The sequence below is a fragment of the Seriola lalandi genome, unplaced genomic scaffold, assembly GCF_002814215.2.
Source record: "Seriola lalandi dorsalis isolate HSWRI2012SDOR001 ecotype SW California unplaced genomic scaffold, Sedor1 jcf7180002054544, whole genome shotgun sequence".
NCBI lineage: Eukaryota > Metazoa > Chordata > Actinopteri > Carangiformes > Carangidae > Seriola > Seriola lalandi.
This window is the reverse complement of record NW_019525097.1, coordinates 4,972,100-4,982,977: the sequence shown is the minus strand read 5'-3', so window position 1 is coordinate 4,982,977 and position 10,878 is coordinate 4,972,100. Positions and strand designations below refer to the sequence as shown.

Below are 10,878 nucleotides of genomic sequence, written 5' to 3'. Positions count from 1 at the left end.
CTAGCTCTCAGTGCTTAAAGCATATCAGTCGTCAACCTTGAGGGAACGACTCTGAAGAGAGCAGTGAGAGTGAACCGGGACAGCACAGTTCTGGGCTGTGAAACCAAAACAATGAGCTGAAAGCTGATAACTCGCTCCGCGGAGCTGAGGGGTGTGTGTGTCTGTCGCTATGAGCAACTACTGTTTACATAACATGTAGTTATTTGATCTGTTGTTAATAGAAAAATATCGATCAGAGCAGCTTTAAATTGGTATCTCGGCATTTGAGATAAAAGTACAGCACCCATGCTCCTTTGAGGGACTGGCGCAACATCAAATCCTCAATGAAGCTGTGGTGGCTGAACACTAACAGAATAATAGTTTGAGCTTGAACGTTCATTAGTGATATTGAAAACAGCTGTTTGAGTGTAGGTATAACTATAGAAATAGCTGTTTAACTAAAAAAACCCCAAAAACTTTTACTTTCCAGCACAGTAGCAGATACAGAGATACAGAAAACTCTTTTGATGAAAATAATCAAAGCCTAACAGAGGGATCTAAATCTACATAACTTAACTATACAGTCAAAAAGAAGCATCTAATTTTTAAATTTATATGCAATCAATCACATTTTTGTCAATTCAGCAACAAACTGTGTGTTTCATGTCTGTCACGTAGTAAAGAGCAAATTCAGATGCCGTTCCTGGGTAAAGCCGTACAGTACCTTGCGAAGCTGCAAGTGAAGCAGGCAGGCAGGAATGAGCGACGAAGCCATGCACAGCACCGACAGAAGGAACAAAAAGACACACAGTCAAACAGCCCTCAAAAAAACAGGACAAAATGACACAAGCAGGCCAATATCCCAAACAGGGGATGTGTTTGGTAAGCCGTTACTGGCGAAGCGACAGTACCAGGGGCTCGCGGGGGGAAAGCCTCTGTGGAACCTGCTCCTGCTGCTGCATCCTCCTCCTCCTCCAGCTCAAGGTTCTCCTCTTCGCCTGGAGCAAGGATTTTCCTGACAGAGAGAGAGAGACACAAAGTTTAAGCACTTTGTCTCCAGATTAGATTAGATCTAATATTCCTGTGAGAAACTCAGCACATGGTGGCAGGAGAGAGAGGGACGTAGAACAGAGGTTCACAAACTTTTTAGCTTGTGACCATTAAAAACAAAACTGTTGTCTATTTGCACCGACCAGAGTGACTTTTGTCTAACTAATAATAACATGTCATATTATTTGAATCACCCTTAATGGGTGAGCTGCAGATTTAGAATATAGGAGCATAGAAGTAGAGCTAATAGATTGTGGTTGAGACTGTTGGTAGAACACAATAAAGAATGTGATGAGATGAGACCTTTGGCTCTGGGTGCACTTCTTGTGATGGACATTTTACATACTTTTCTAATAGTTTTATAGTCTAAACAATAAATTGATTAATCAAAAGAAGGACAAAACAATAAAGACATTAAACAATCATGAAGATAATTGTTAGTTACAGCCCTACAGGTTCTACTCAGGTGTAAGTGCAAAGGGAAATATACTGTAAAAACATATAAATATCAAAAAAAGTGATGGATATTTACCTTAAGGGCACAGGCTGGACATCAAAAGGAAACTCTTTGTTATAGGTGAGTATATTTTTAATAACTGTTGACAAATGGAGAAAGTCAAGCGTAAGAGAAACGGTCAGAAAACCCAGGGATTATTATATTAACAAGGGGACTCTAAATTCCCAGTCATGCCCTTACTGGTTTCCAGTTTCTTCAGGTCTTCTAACTTGAACTCCTCTTTTGACTGTGTGCACTGCAGAACAGAAGAGAGAGGACACGTTTAACAACGTACATCTTTAAGAGACTTAAGAAGCACTTGTGCTTGGAGAGAGAAGGTAACTGTTAAACATGAATCATACTCTGAATAATAAATGACATTGGGAGCCGTCAATAACAGTGTATGCCCACACTGTAGCTAGCAGTGATGACACTGAGGTCTTTAACAGCCTGAATTATACACAAATTACACCTGATGTTTTTCAAGCACATTCTGGTATGTCAGCGTATTCAAAATGGACTGCTTCTGATAACAATAAATACAAATTCAATAAATTAAAAGGATTTTGTTCTTTTCTTTTCTGGAGTTTGGACTCCTGACCTCAGTATTTCTCAAATTGTGGATGTGGCTCTGATACAAGCTCAGATAGAATGACACAAACCTGCAAACTGCCACTTCTCATTTCCAGGCATGTTGCAATCCTCCCTAAAGTTTTCTTAAAAAACAAACAAAACAAACAAAACAAAAAAAGATAAGGAAGAAGACAGGATGAGAAAAAGCACTTGTTAGTTTAAGCAAAGTACCTGACCTCTCTTTCCATGGAGGTGTAAGGGGTGTAATTATTACCTTCTGCTCCTCTGTGAAGTCTGACGAATTTGTTGACTGGACCTCTTTTTGCAGTTGTCTTGCGAGACTGAAATAATAAACATAGTTAGAAGTGCATGCATGCTGTATAATGTAAAACTGAATTAGAGTAATGTAAAACTAGAGTAAGGTGACTGCAAGATGTATCCCTGCGCCCCCTTGCGGTCAAGCAGTTTAGGTGTGAGGACCTAGATATTGTGTTATTAGTACCATTTTAAATAAAACATTAATTAGCTGACAAATCAGATGACATTTTGAATTAATTGTAGAAGAAGAAAAAAAAGAAAAACAGACAGCAGATTTTGTCTGAAAGCAGGAAACATTCCTCACTAAACAGATGAAACCCACCCATAACAATAAGAGGGTGTGGCTGACTATTTCTCAATACTCTTGAGGGATGTTGGCCCGATTCTGCGCTGCATGACACATAATGAAACCTACTGCACGCAGCAGCCCGGGATGGTTTTCCATGACAGGCTCATGGAAGGACTCTCCCTCAACTCAGACTGGCGACTGAATGAAGCTGGGATGCTACATGCACACAGCGGCTCTGCTCCGTCCGCAACAACTGCCACATCACGTCATGGATGGGTAGGGTTTATTTACTGCTCTGAGCGCTGACTGACAGCCCAGAGGCTAACTTCTTGGGAAGCACCACAATGCACACACTGTCTCCTCTACATTGCTGTTACCTCCCTGCAGACTGAAGGACAGATTCATTAGAAGAGAGAAAAAAAAAAAGAGGAGCGCAAAAGAAGGATGTGCTCAGGATAAACCAGCTGTGTGGAGAGCTAGAATACACATGTTGAATGCAACTTACATTTGGTACTCATCTATAGCCTCCACTAATTGTCCCCACGAGTCAAAGTCTGTGCCTTTCTTAAAACTGGCGTGCCATTTCTGAATAGTCTTGTTGACATCAGACATTTTGGCGGGGCGGGTACTCGCGGCGCTCTCAGGGCAGCATAGCCGAGGAGGAGATTCATCTACGGGGCTTCAGAAACTGCAGCGTCGTCATCCAGGTTATCTGCTGTCCAGAGGCGCACAGAGATAGACCGGTGACACCCCGACCAAGCCCTTTCTGCCTGCTCACCCTGATATTGCATCCGCAAGAGAAAGGAAGTCCCGCCTGGAGCTCGGGGTGCGCGCGTTTTGGGAAGCGGGGTCGCCCGATTCACCAGCAATAGGATGTCTGTGGCATGGCTGCATTCAGGGGTCTGTAGCCTACTACAAAAGTGGTTTTTGATTTAAAGATCCAATATGATTTTATTTCACTAAATACAATAGTTTTAGTTTTTAGTTTTAGTTGGAGCCCTATATTAATCAATAAATCTAAACAACTAATCAGTTGACTGATACTAAATATAGAATAATTATTAGGTGCAGCCCTCTTTTTCATGTATGCTCATTTGTCTGCAGATATTATTGATGAAAGTAACAGAACATTCAAGGAGCACTGTCAAATGAAATTGTAATTTTTTATTGTTGTTAAAATAACTTGTTAAAATCCTTACTTTTTTCTTTAGCAATAAATGATATAAACTTAATATGTGAAATTTGCATTTTTTTATTATTATTTTTTGACTAAACATGGGGCAGCACGGTAGTGCAGTGATTAGAACTGTCAGGTTCTTAGTTCGAACCCTGGGGCCTTCCTGTGTGGAGTTATCATATTTATCCATACATAACCTTTAGCATTCCTGGAACTTGTTTGCTGGGGATATTTTAACCTGTAAAGTGTGCACTCTTCATATACTGTAGTTAAATATACTGCAGTTGGATTGTAGGACAGGGAATTCCCTATATTACAGTGTACCAAAAGCACAGACTCAATGAATAAATGTAAATAACCCAGTGTAGTGTCATAAAACGGTGATTTTAAGATCAACAGGGTGGATGACTAGTCCAACTCATGAAACGCCTTTATTTTGAAAACAAACCAAACGTCTTCCGGTTCCGACCCTGTCAGTCACTAGCTTGTCGATGCTGTAGTGCAACGTTAGCTATGGCACAGAGGTCTGAAACAACATAGGAAGGGACGTGTTTGAGGGCTTTTTAGCCGCTGACAGAATGAGATAAGATGGACAATGTAGCGACGGATTCTTCTGTGACCGAAGAGGATGAATGTTCAGACTCAGAGGTTTTATGTTTGATGAGAGTCGGAAGAAATTCAGACTGGCTTCGCCTGTTCGAAAACACTGAGGTGCAGTTTGCTAATGCTAGCTAACTAGCTAAATTTACCTCGCATTAACCCTGAACCCTGCTCAGGTTCACGGTAGATTCAGATTTTCACATTAAGTAAATCCCTCATATGTGCCTAATCTGTTAACTTTTCTTGAACTTGTCGTTTTCCCGAATGTTTTAATGAGTTCAAAGAGCTGCACAGTAGGTGGCTAACTAGCTGTTTGTCATCTTTGTTTTTGGCTGTTCAGATCACCATCGGACGTGGTGCGGATGTAATTTACCAGCTGCTGTCTCCAACTTGTCCGCTCATGATCTCCAGACTGCACTGTACTTTCAAGCAGAGGGAAGATGGCCAGTGGACAGTTACAGACAAGAAGGTTTTATTTTGCCACGATATTAGGCTTTTTAACTTTTATACCTTGTTGAAGCAGTGTGCCTTGACCTTTCTGGGAAATCGTTTGTTCACTCTATTTTGTCCCCTATTTTGTTGAAAAGCCTCCTGTTTACCATCAAACTATACCAGGCATTTGCTATATGCCTGGTGTGTTGTTTTAGTTCAAAACCTCATCTTACATGATTGCAGTGTATACAGGCAAAGTTTCACTCATTATCATGGAAACAAAAGCACACCAGCAAAACAACATGATGCATTTTTCATCCAAAACCATCACAATCCACTTTTATCAGCTGTCACTAAGTCACACACTGAAACTCTTAACTGATAACCACTGATTATTATGCCTGATATATACGATCTAGGTCTGAATACAAAATTATTACTTGAAAAATCACAAGTGTATTCATGAACCTTGCACCTGAACAAAAGAACATACCCAACACATGCTATGTATTTAAACTTAAATCTATACATTTTAGATAGGGTCCAATAAAAATAATTTATTATATTAAATTGAATATATTCTTTATGTTGTTGCTGATAAACAGTGTGGTTTTCTTTCTCAGAGTCTCAACGGGGTGCGGGTCAATGGAAATCGCATTCCCGCTGAACAAGCCCATCAGCTCAGGCTTGGAGACTCCATACAACTTGGGGTTCCTGTAATTGGAACCAAAGTGGAGTTTGACTACATCCTTGTCCAGCGGCCCCTCAAAGACATAAAACTTTGCCTTGCAAAGGCACATAGAGAGGGTGCTAAAGCAGCACACATTTCCAAGAAGTCCAAGAGGAAGTTGTCTGTGGAAGAAGTTGAGCCGTCTACCTCAAAGCCCAAGCTCTACCGTTGTTCTTCTGCAGATAAGTCATTTGCAAGGCCCTGCCCTCTTTCTCAAGTGAGATGCCAGCAGAGGCTCAGTCACACCCAGCCAGAGGAAACTGGGCCCAGTAGACAAGTCCAGGAATTAGACCAGCCCTCCGATGGCTCCAGCAATCCCTGTGACGTGGACAACTTGCAGATGTAAGTCCCAGTTTGTGCCTCTCCTGTGTTATTGCATTTGAGTCACAGAGCTAAACATCTGTTCCTATGAAAGATAAATCCATTACAATCTTTTAAATAATCCTAAAGATGATTGGACAAACTTTGCCACAGTTCCTATAGTATACAGATTCCTTAACGATTTTTCTATCGATCTGGATCACAAATCATTTTAGTGCTGTAGATTTTTTTTTCTATAACGTGAAATATGTGTATTCAGATTGCTTGTTGTATTTTGATATAGATATAAACTCACAAATCTTCAGTTTTGAAGATGTAACCAATGAATTTTTATAATTTTTCTTGATAAATGACTTCATTAATTTCTTAACAAAATAGTTGCGGATTCATTTCCGTCAAATCAGTCAACTAATTGATTAAAGGATTGTTTCAACCTTAAACTTTATTTGGTAATCCCAAAAAAAGAAATGGCAGCAGATAATTTATCTCCATGCTTGCACTGTATGCCACAAGAAACCATATAAATATATTATTAAGAGACATATTTAATACTGGAAAATAACAGGTACTCAATATACCTCACCACTCTAATATATCCCTTTGTCTTACAATCAGTGAGTTAAAGATGCTCACTTTTGTTATGAGGTTATGTTGTTATGAGATCTGATCTCCCTCCATTTTTCCCCCTATGTATTTGTTTTTGCAGGTACAGCCAGAACATTCTGTTGCTGAGGGAGCAGGTGGATGACACCCAGAGGCAGGTAGCCTCTCTGGAGGGCCAGCCCCGGCAGGCGGACCCTCTGAGAGAGGAGCAGGTCAGGGAGCTGCAGGGTCAGCTGGAGACGCTCAGAGCCAAAATGCACCGGATGGAGACATTAGAGAAGTCCTTCAGTGAAACTAAGAGGCAGCTGGAGGTGGGAGATTTTTCCAGCAGATCTTTTTACATGTGGACTACACATCACCAACACCTGCTTCTAGTGTGCAGAACTGAAAATAGCTCCTTTCTGTTACTGAATCAGTGTAGTGGGTTACTTTTGGTATCATGTTTGTCTGTTAATGATATACTGTATAAGCTAACTATTTTAAAATAGCTATTTGTAAATGTTGCTATTGCTACATAGCAAACGTTAGCATTAACAGCTGTTTACTCACCAGTCTTGCCAAGAGCTTGTTGCTTTTGCAAGACAAGAGGTAATAATACGCCTTCTGACCGGCACTAATTCTTCAGGGCAGACTGGACACTACAGTGAGCCGCTATTGGAAACTGATGAGATAGTGCGGACAGGCTGGGGCTAGCTGGTTAGCATGCTATCTTCAGTAGAAGAACTGAAGTGATAGAAACAGAAGGGTTGCTTTCCACCTCTGAAGTTCAGGTTCTGAACCTCAGAGAACTTTATCTTTAACGTTAAATTGGTGTCAAAAATTTTAAATTGTTTTTGTCATATAATGCAGCAGAAGTTTAAAGTTTTTTTAATCCTTGTTTTGGCACAATATACCCAAATTGCAGACATTTGTGAATGTCAGACTTCCTTAACTTGTGGCTGCGTGTGTGAACAATAACTCTTTCCTTTTTTCCCTGTAAATTTCTGTTCTGTTTGTGGTGTGGTCCAACAGATTATCAGGAAATGAAAAAAATTTTCCAGTACATTATGTACTGAGGTGGAAGCATATTGTATATAATCTGTAAGAACACACTTTTCGTATGTGTGACTGCTAGACACAAAATACTTCCTTAAATGACAGTGTAACTTTATGTGTTTAGGCAGAGAAAACACAGCAACAAGAGGAACTTTTGAAAAAACAGCTGGAAGAAGCTTTGCAAGAGGTCTGTAGCAAGAAAATTAGTGCTAATTAATTTTATTTATTGTTTTAGAAACACAAATACAATCCAACAGACACAGCATTTATGTGTAAAATGTGATTTTTAATGTTAAAATTTTTTTGTTTTAGAGTTCTCATGAATGCATAAAATTTTAAAGATGTTATTTTTTACATTTTTAATTTTTTGTGTTTATATCATCCATAGCAAAAGAAAGTAATAGGCGAACTTGCCCTTTCTCGGCAAGGCTTTGAAGAGATTCTCTTGGCCAAAAACAAAGAGCTGGAAGTGACAAAGGTACGACTATATTCACTTTAACTTGGTCTTTACATAGTTTGGAAGTGGAGCTTTATTCCTTTATGTGCTTATTTTTGCAGGAGGAGAAAGAAAAGGCGAGGGCCCAAAAAGAGGAAGTAGTTACACAAGTGACTGAAGTTCTGGAGAATGAGCTTCAGTGCATCATCTGCTCCGAGCTCTTCATTGAGGTACAGTTCATAGACTGAATGAATGGTTTTTGTGACATGTTCATCCTACTCTGCACTTAGCTTTTTAATCTGTATTACAATCTTCTACAGGCCGTCATCCTGAACTGCGCTCACAGCTTCTGCTGCCACTGCATCAATCAGTGGCGCAAAAAGAAAAACGAGTGTCCCATCTGCCGACAAGCCATCCAGTCTCAGACCCGCTGCCTGGCACTGGACAACTGCATCGACCGCATGGTGGAAAACCTGAGCTTGGACATGAAGACGAGGCGCCAGACCCTCATCACTGAAAGGAAAGGTGAGAGGTGCGTTATCAACAGTGTCATTAGTATCCTACAGTTAATACACTGAGACAAGGAGTTTTATTTTTACTCATTTTTTGTTGTTTTTATAGAGCAGAATGAATAGGTCATGAAACACACACACATAAGAGCCAGTTTACTGTATTTTAAAGGTTACTTTCCCAGTTTTTACATATAAAAGTATGTGTAATGCAAACCACTCAAAATAAGTTTTCCTGGTTTCAGACAAACAAGCTTGTGACCGTGATGTCATCAGATCAGGTGTGTGGAGAGCCTTCAAATGTGTTGGGGTTGTCGTACAGTGAGTACAGGAACAGACAAGAGTCAGTCTGATCATTCAATACGGAGAGGTTCAATAATATATCATGGGTGCAAGGAAATATATCAAATGAAATTGACTCGGATAAAAACTGAGTTTGAATATTTGAATGTTGAACTAAATGTGCTAGCATGTCGATATAATGATGATATCACGATACACAGTAAATTTTGTACATATCAATTTCCCCCAGCTTCATACCTTCAGCAGTATTATATCATATTATGTTTCGTTCCCCATGGGTTCTCCTGCCTATCTTTGAACACTGTGATGAACTATCCCTCAAATTTCACCTACACAGCACTTAAAACTACAGTATGTGACAGTGGTATAGCCTCCTCAGCTAGGATCACACTCACACACACGGATGACCCATATAAAACTAATATATGACGACGGTATATTACTTACATCCAATGGTGTACAGTGCCACATTCATCAGATCAAATGACTGGGGAGCTTTGATATGTGCGGGTGAGCTCAGCGACTAATGTTCTCTCGTCCTCAGCAGTGACTGCTGAAGTGTCCTTGAGCAAAGTGCTCGACCCTCAGCAGGTGCAGTGAAGCTGCTCACTCTGTAAAAGAAATGTGGTTTTCAAGGTGTTTAAAGAGTAATTACACTCTGTGTCTCTGTCAGGATACTGCACAATTTTAACAAATGCTTCTTGGTGGCGTGAGGGACGGAGGAGTGGGGGTGGGTGGTAAACTGCGAACACAGGGTGGCAGTAGAGAGAGGTCAAGTTATGTGGTTTTTTTTTTCTGTTGTGTGATATTGTTTTATGAATGGCGAAACAACAACAGACAATAAAATTTCAATTAACAGACAGATGAAGAAAATGATGTAGCACTGAATTACTGTGACCTGTAGTTTAACTGTGTGCACTAGAAACATCACTTTAAAACTGCCAGAAACACTCACCTCATGTGTGTTAATCAGCAGCTGAAAATAAGCCCCAACAAATGCACCATTTACTCCTGTTTGAGTAACATTTACTAAAAACTACAGTGTCTAGCAGTTTTAGAAAATGACTCCTTTCAAAAAATGAAACTACATATTTGTGACCTATTTTTAAACGTTTGTCTTTACTGGGATCGATACAGTTTTGGGCTGAGAACCACAGACAAGGCAGGAAAGTCAAAAAGTAAAAAGAGAGAAACTATTGTTCTGATGGTTTAAATCTATTCATGGGATTTCTTGCCAATAATAAAAATCCAGCATAATGTCAGCCTTTTTCTTCAAAGCCATGTGACTTGGAAGTGGCTCAGAGGGAAGTTGATGTTTTTTCTCAAATGTTTCCAAAGACACAAGAAACTCACAATGTTTTTTTTGTTTTGTTTTGTTTATGTGTTTTTCAGCAGCTGACTCTGCACAGGTGATGGTGATCCACGTTGACGACAGCAGCAGGAGCAGTGAAAGCGACGACAGCAGCAGGAGCAGTGAAAGCGACGACAGCATGGTGTCCATAGATAGCAGCCTGAGCTCTGTAGTCTCTGTGGACACAGACAGTAGCATCCACTTGGGCTCCAGTCCTTCCTACAGTGGTTTCTCTGATGACAGTGTTGACGAGTTTGACGATTAGCCCTGTCTTGTCCTGTCGGCTGGAATGTGAATTGGACTTTTTGGTGTTGATGTTTGCATTTCCCTGGAATGTTTCCTGGGACCTTTAAAATAGTACGTAAAATTTGGTCTCATCATGAGTCCGGTAAACAGATTTAGTTGAGATTTTTTTTTTTTCTTTTTGTAAAATTATCAGTTGTCTTTTCTCTTTAATTTTCAAAAAAAGGAATAAAGTTTATGGCTATGCATTTTCATAATCATTTCTTGTCTGTGTGTTTTGATGCACACATTAACTTTGTACAAGTGCTGTGTTTATGCTTCTAAGGACCTAGTAATCCTTATACAACTGTCAGACTTCATAAGTTGTGATGGTTGAAAGTATTTTTTTTTTTTTTTATCAGAGACAGTGAAGGTCAGGCAGAAGACAAATCAA

General features: G+C 39.9%; 2 protein-coding genes across 6 annotated transcripts; one reads left to right on the top strand and one right to left on the bottom strand.

Moving 5' to 3' along the window:
• Window positions 1–46: 46 nt before the first annotated feature.
• aida (axin interactor, dorsalization associated) lies at window positions 47–3,467 on the bottom strand. The gene is made up of 6 exons (XM_087176292.1): window positions 3,211–3,467; window positions 2,373–2,439; window positions 2,188–2,241; window positions 1,727–1,781; window positions 1,562–1,625; window positions 47–994 (listed from the first exon to the last, which is right to left on the bottom strand). The coding sequence occupies exons 1-6, from the start codon at window positions 3,315–3,317 to the stop codon at window positions 802–804; spliced, it is 540 nt and encodes a 179-aa protein (XP_087032418.1). The 5' UTR covers window positions 3,318–3,467; the 3' UTR covers window positions 47–801.
• Window positions 3,468–4,360: 893 nt separating this feature from the next.
• rnf8 (ring finger protein 8, E3 ubiquitin protein ligase) lies at window positions 4,361–10,705 on the top strand. Of its 5 annotated transcripts, none has more exons than XM_023414931.2 (10): window positions 4,361–4,593; window positions 4,823–4,951; window positions 5,538–5,986; window positions 6,672–6,879; window positions 7,728–7,790; window positions 7,992–8,081; window positions 8,162–8,269; window positions 8,360–8,564; window positions 8,794–8,829; window positions 10,247–10,705. In XM_023414931.2, exons 1-10 carry the CDS (start codon window positions 4,471–4,473, stop codon window positions 10,465–10,467), a joined length of 1,632 nt encoding a protein of 543 aa, XP_023270699.1. In that variant the 5' UTR covers window positions 4,361–4,470; the 3' UTR covers window positions 10,468–10,705. The 5 variants fall into 5 exon arrangements, with proteins under 5 accessions (XP_023270699.1, XP_023270698.1, XP_023270702.1 ...); XM_023414930.2 differs by having other exon boundaries at window positions 10,244–10,705; XM_023414934.2 differs by having other exon boundaries at window positions 8,360–8,571; window positions 10,247–10,383.
• The last annotated feature ends 173 nt before the right edge of the window (window positions 10,706–10,878 follow it).

Coding starts and splice junctions, on each gene's coding strand:
- aida (XM_087176292.1), bottom strand. CDS start 3,317: ATGTCTGATGTCAACAAGACTATTCAGAAATGGCACGCCAGTTTTAAG. Junction 2,440..3,210: donor GCTATAGATGAGTACCAAAT/GTAAGTTGCATT, acceptor TTATTATTTCAG/TCTCGCAAGACAACTGCAAA. Junction 1,782..2,187: donor TGAGAAGTGGCAGTTTGCAG/GTTTGTGTCATT, acceptor TCTGTTCTGCAG/TGCACACAGTCAAAAGAGGA.
- rnf8 (XM_023414930.2), top strand. CDS start 4,471: ATGGACAATGTAGCGACGGATTCTTCTGTGACCGAAGAGGATGAATGT. Junction 4,952..5,537: donor GGACAGTTACAGACAAGAAG/GTTTTATTTTGC, acceptor TTTCTTTCTCAG/AGTCTCAACGGGGTGCGGGT. Junction 6,880..7,727: donor AAACTAAGAGGCAGCTGGAG/GTGGGAGATTTT, acceptor TTATGTGTTTAG/GCAGAGAAAACACAGCAACA.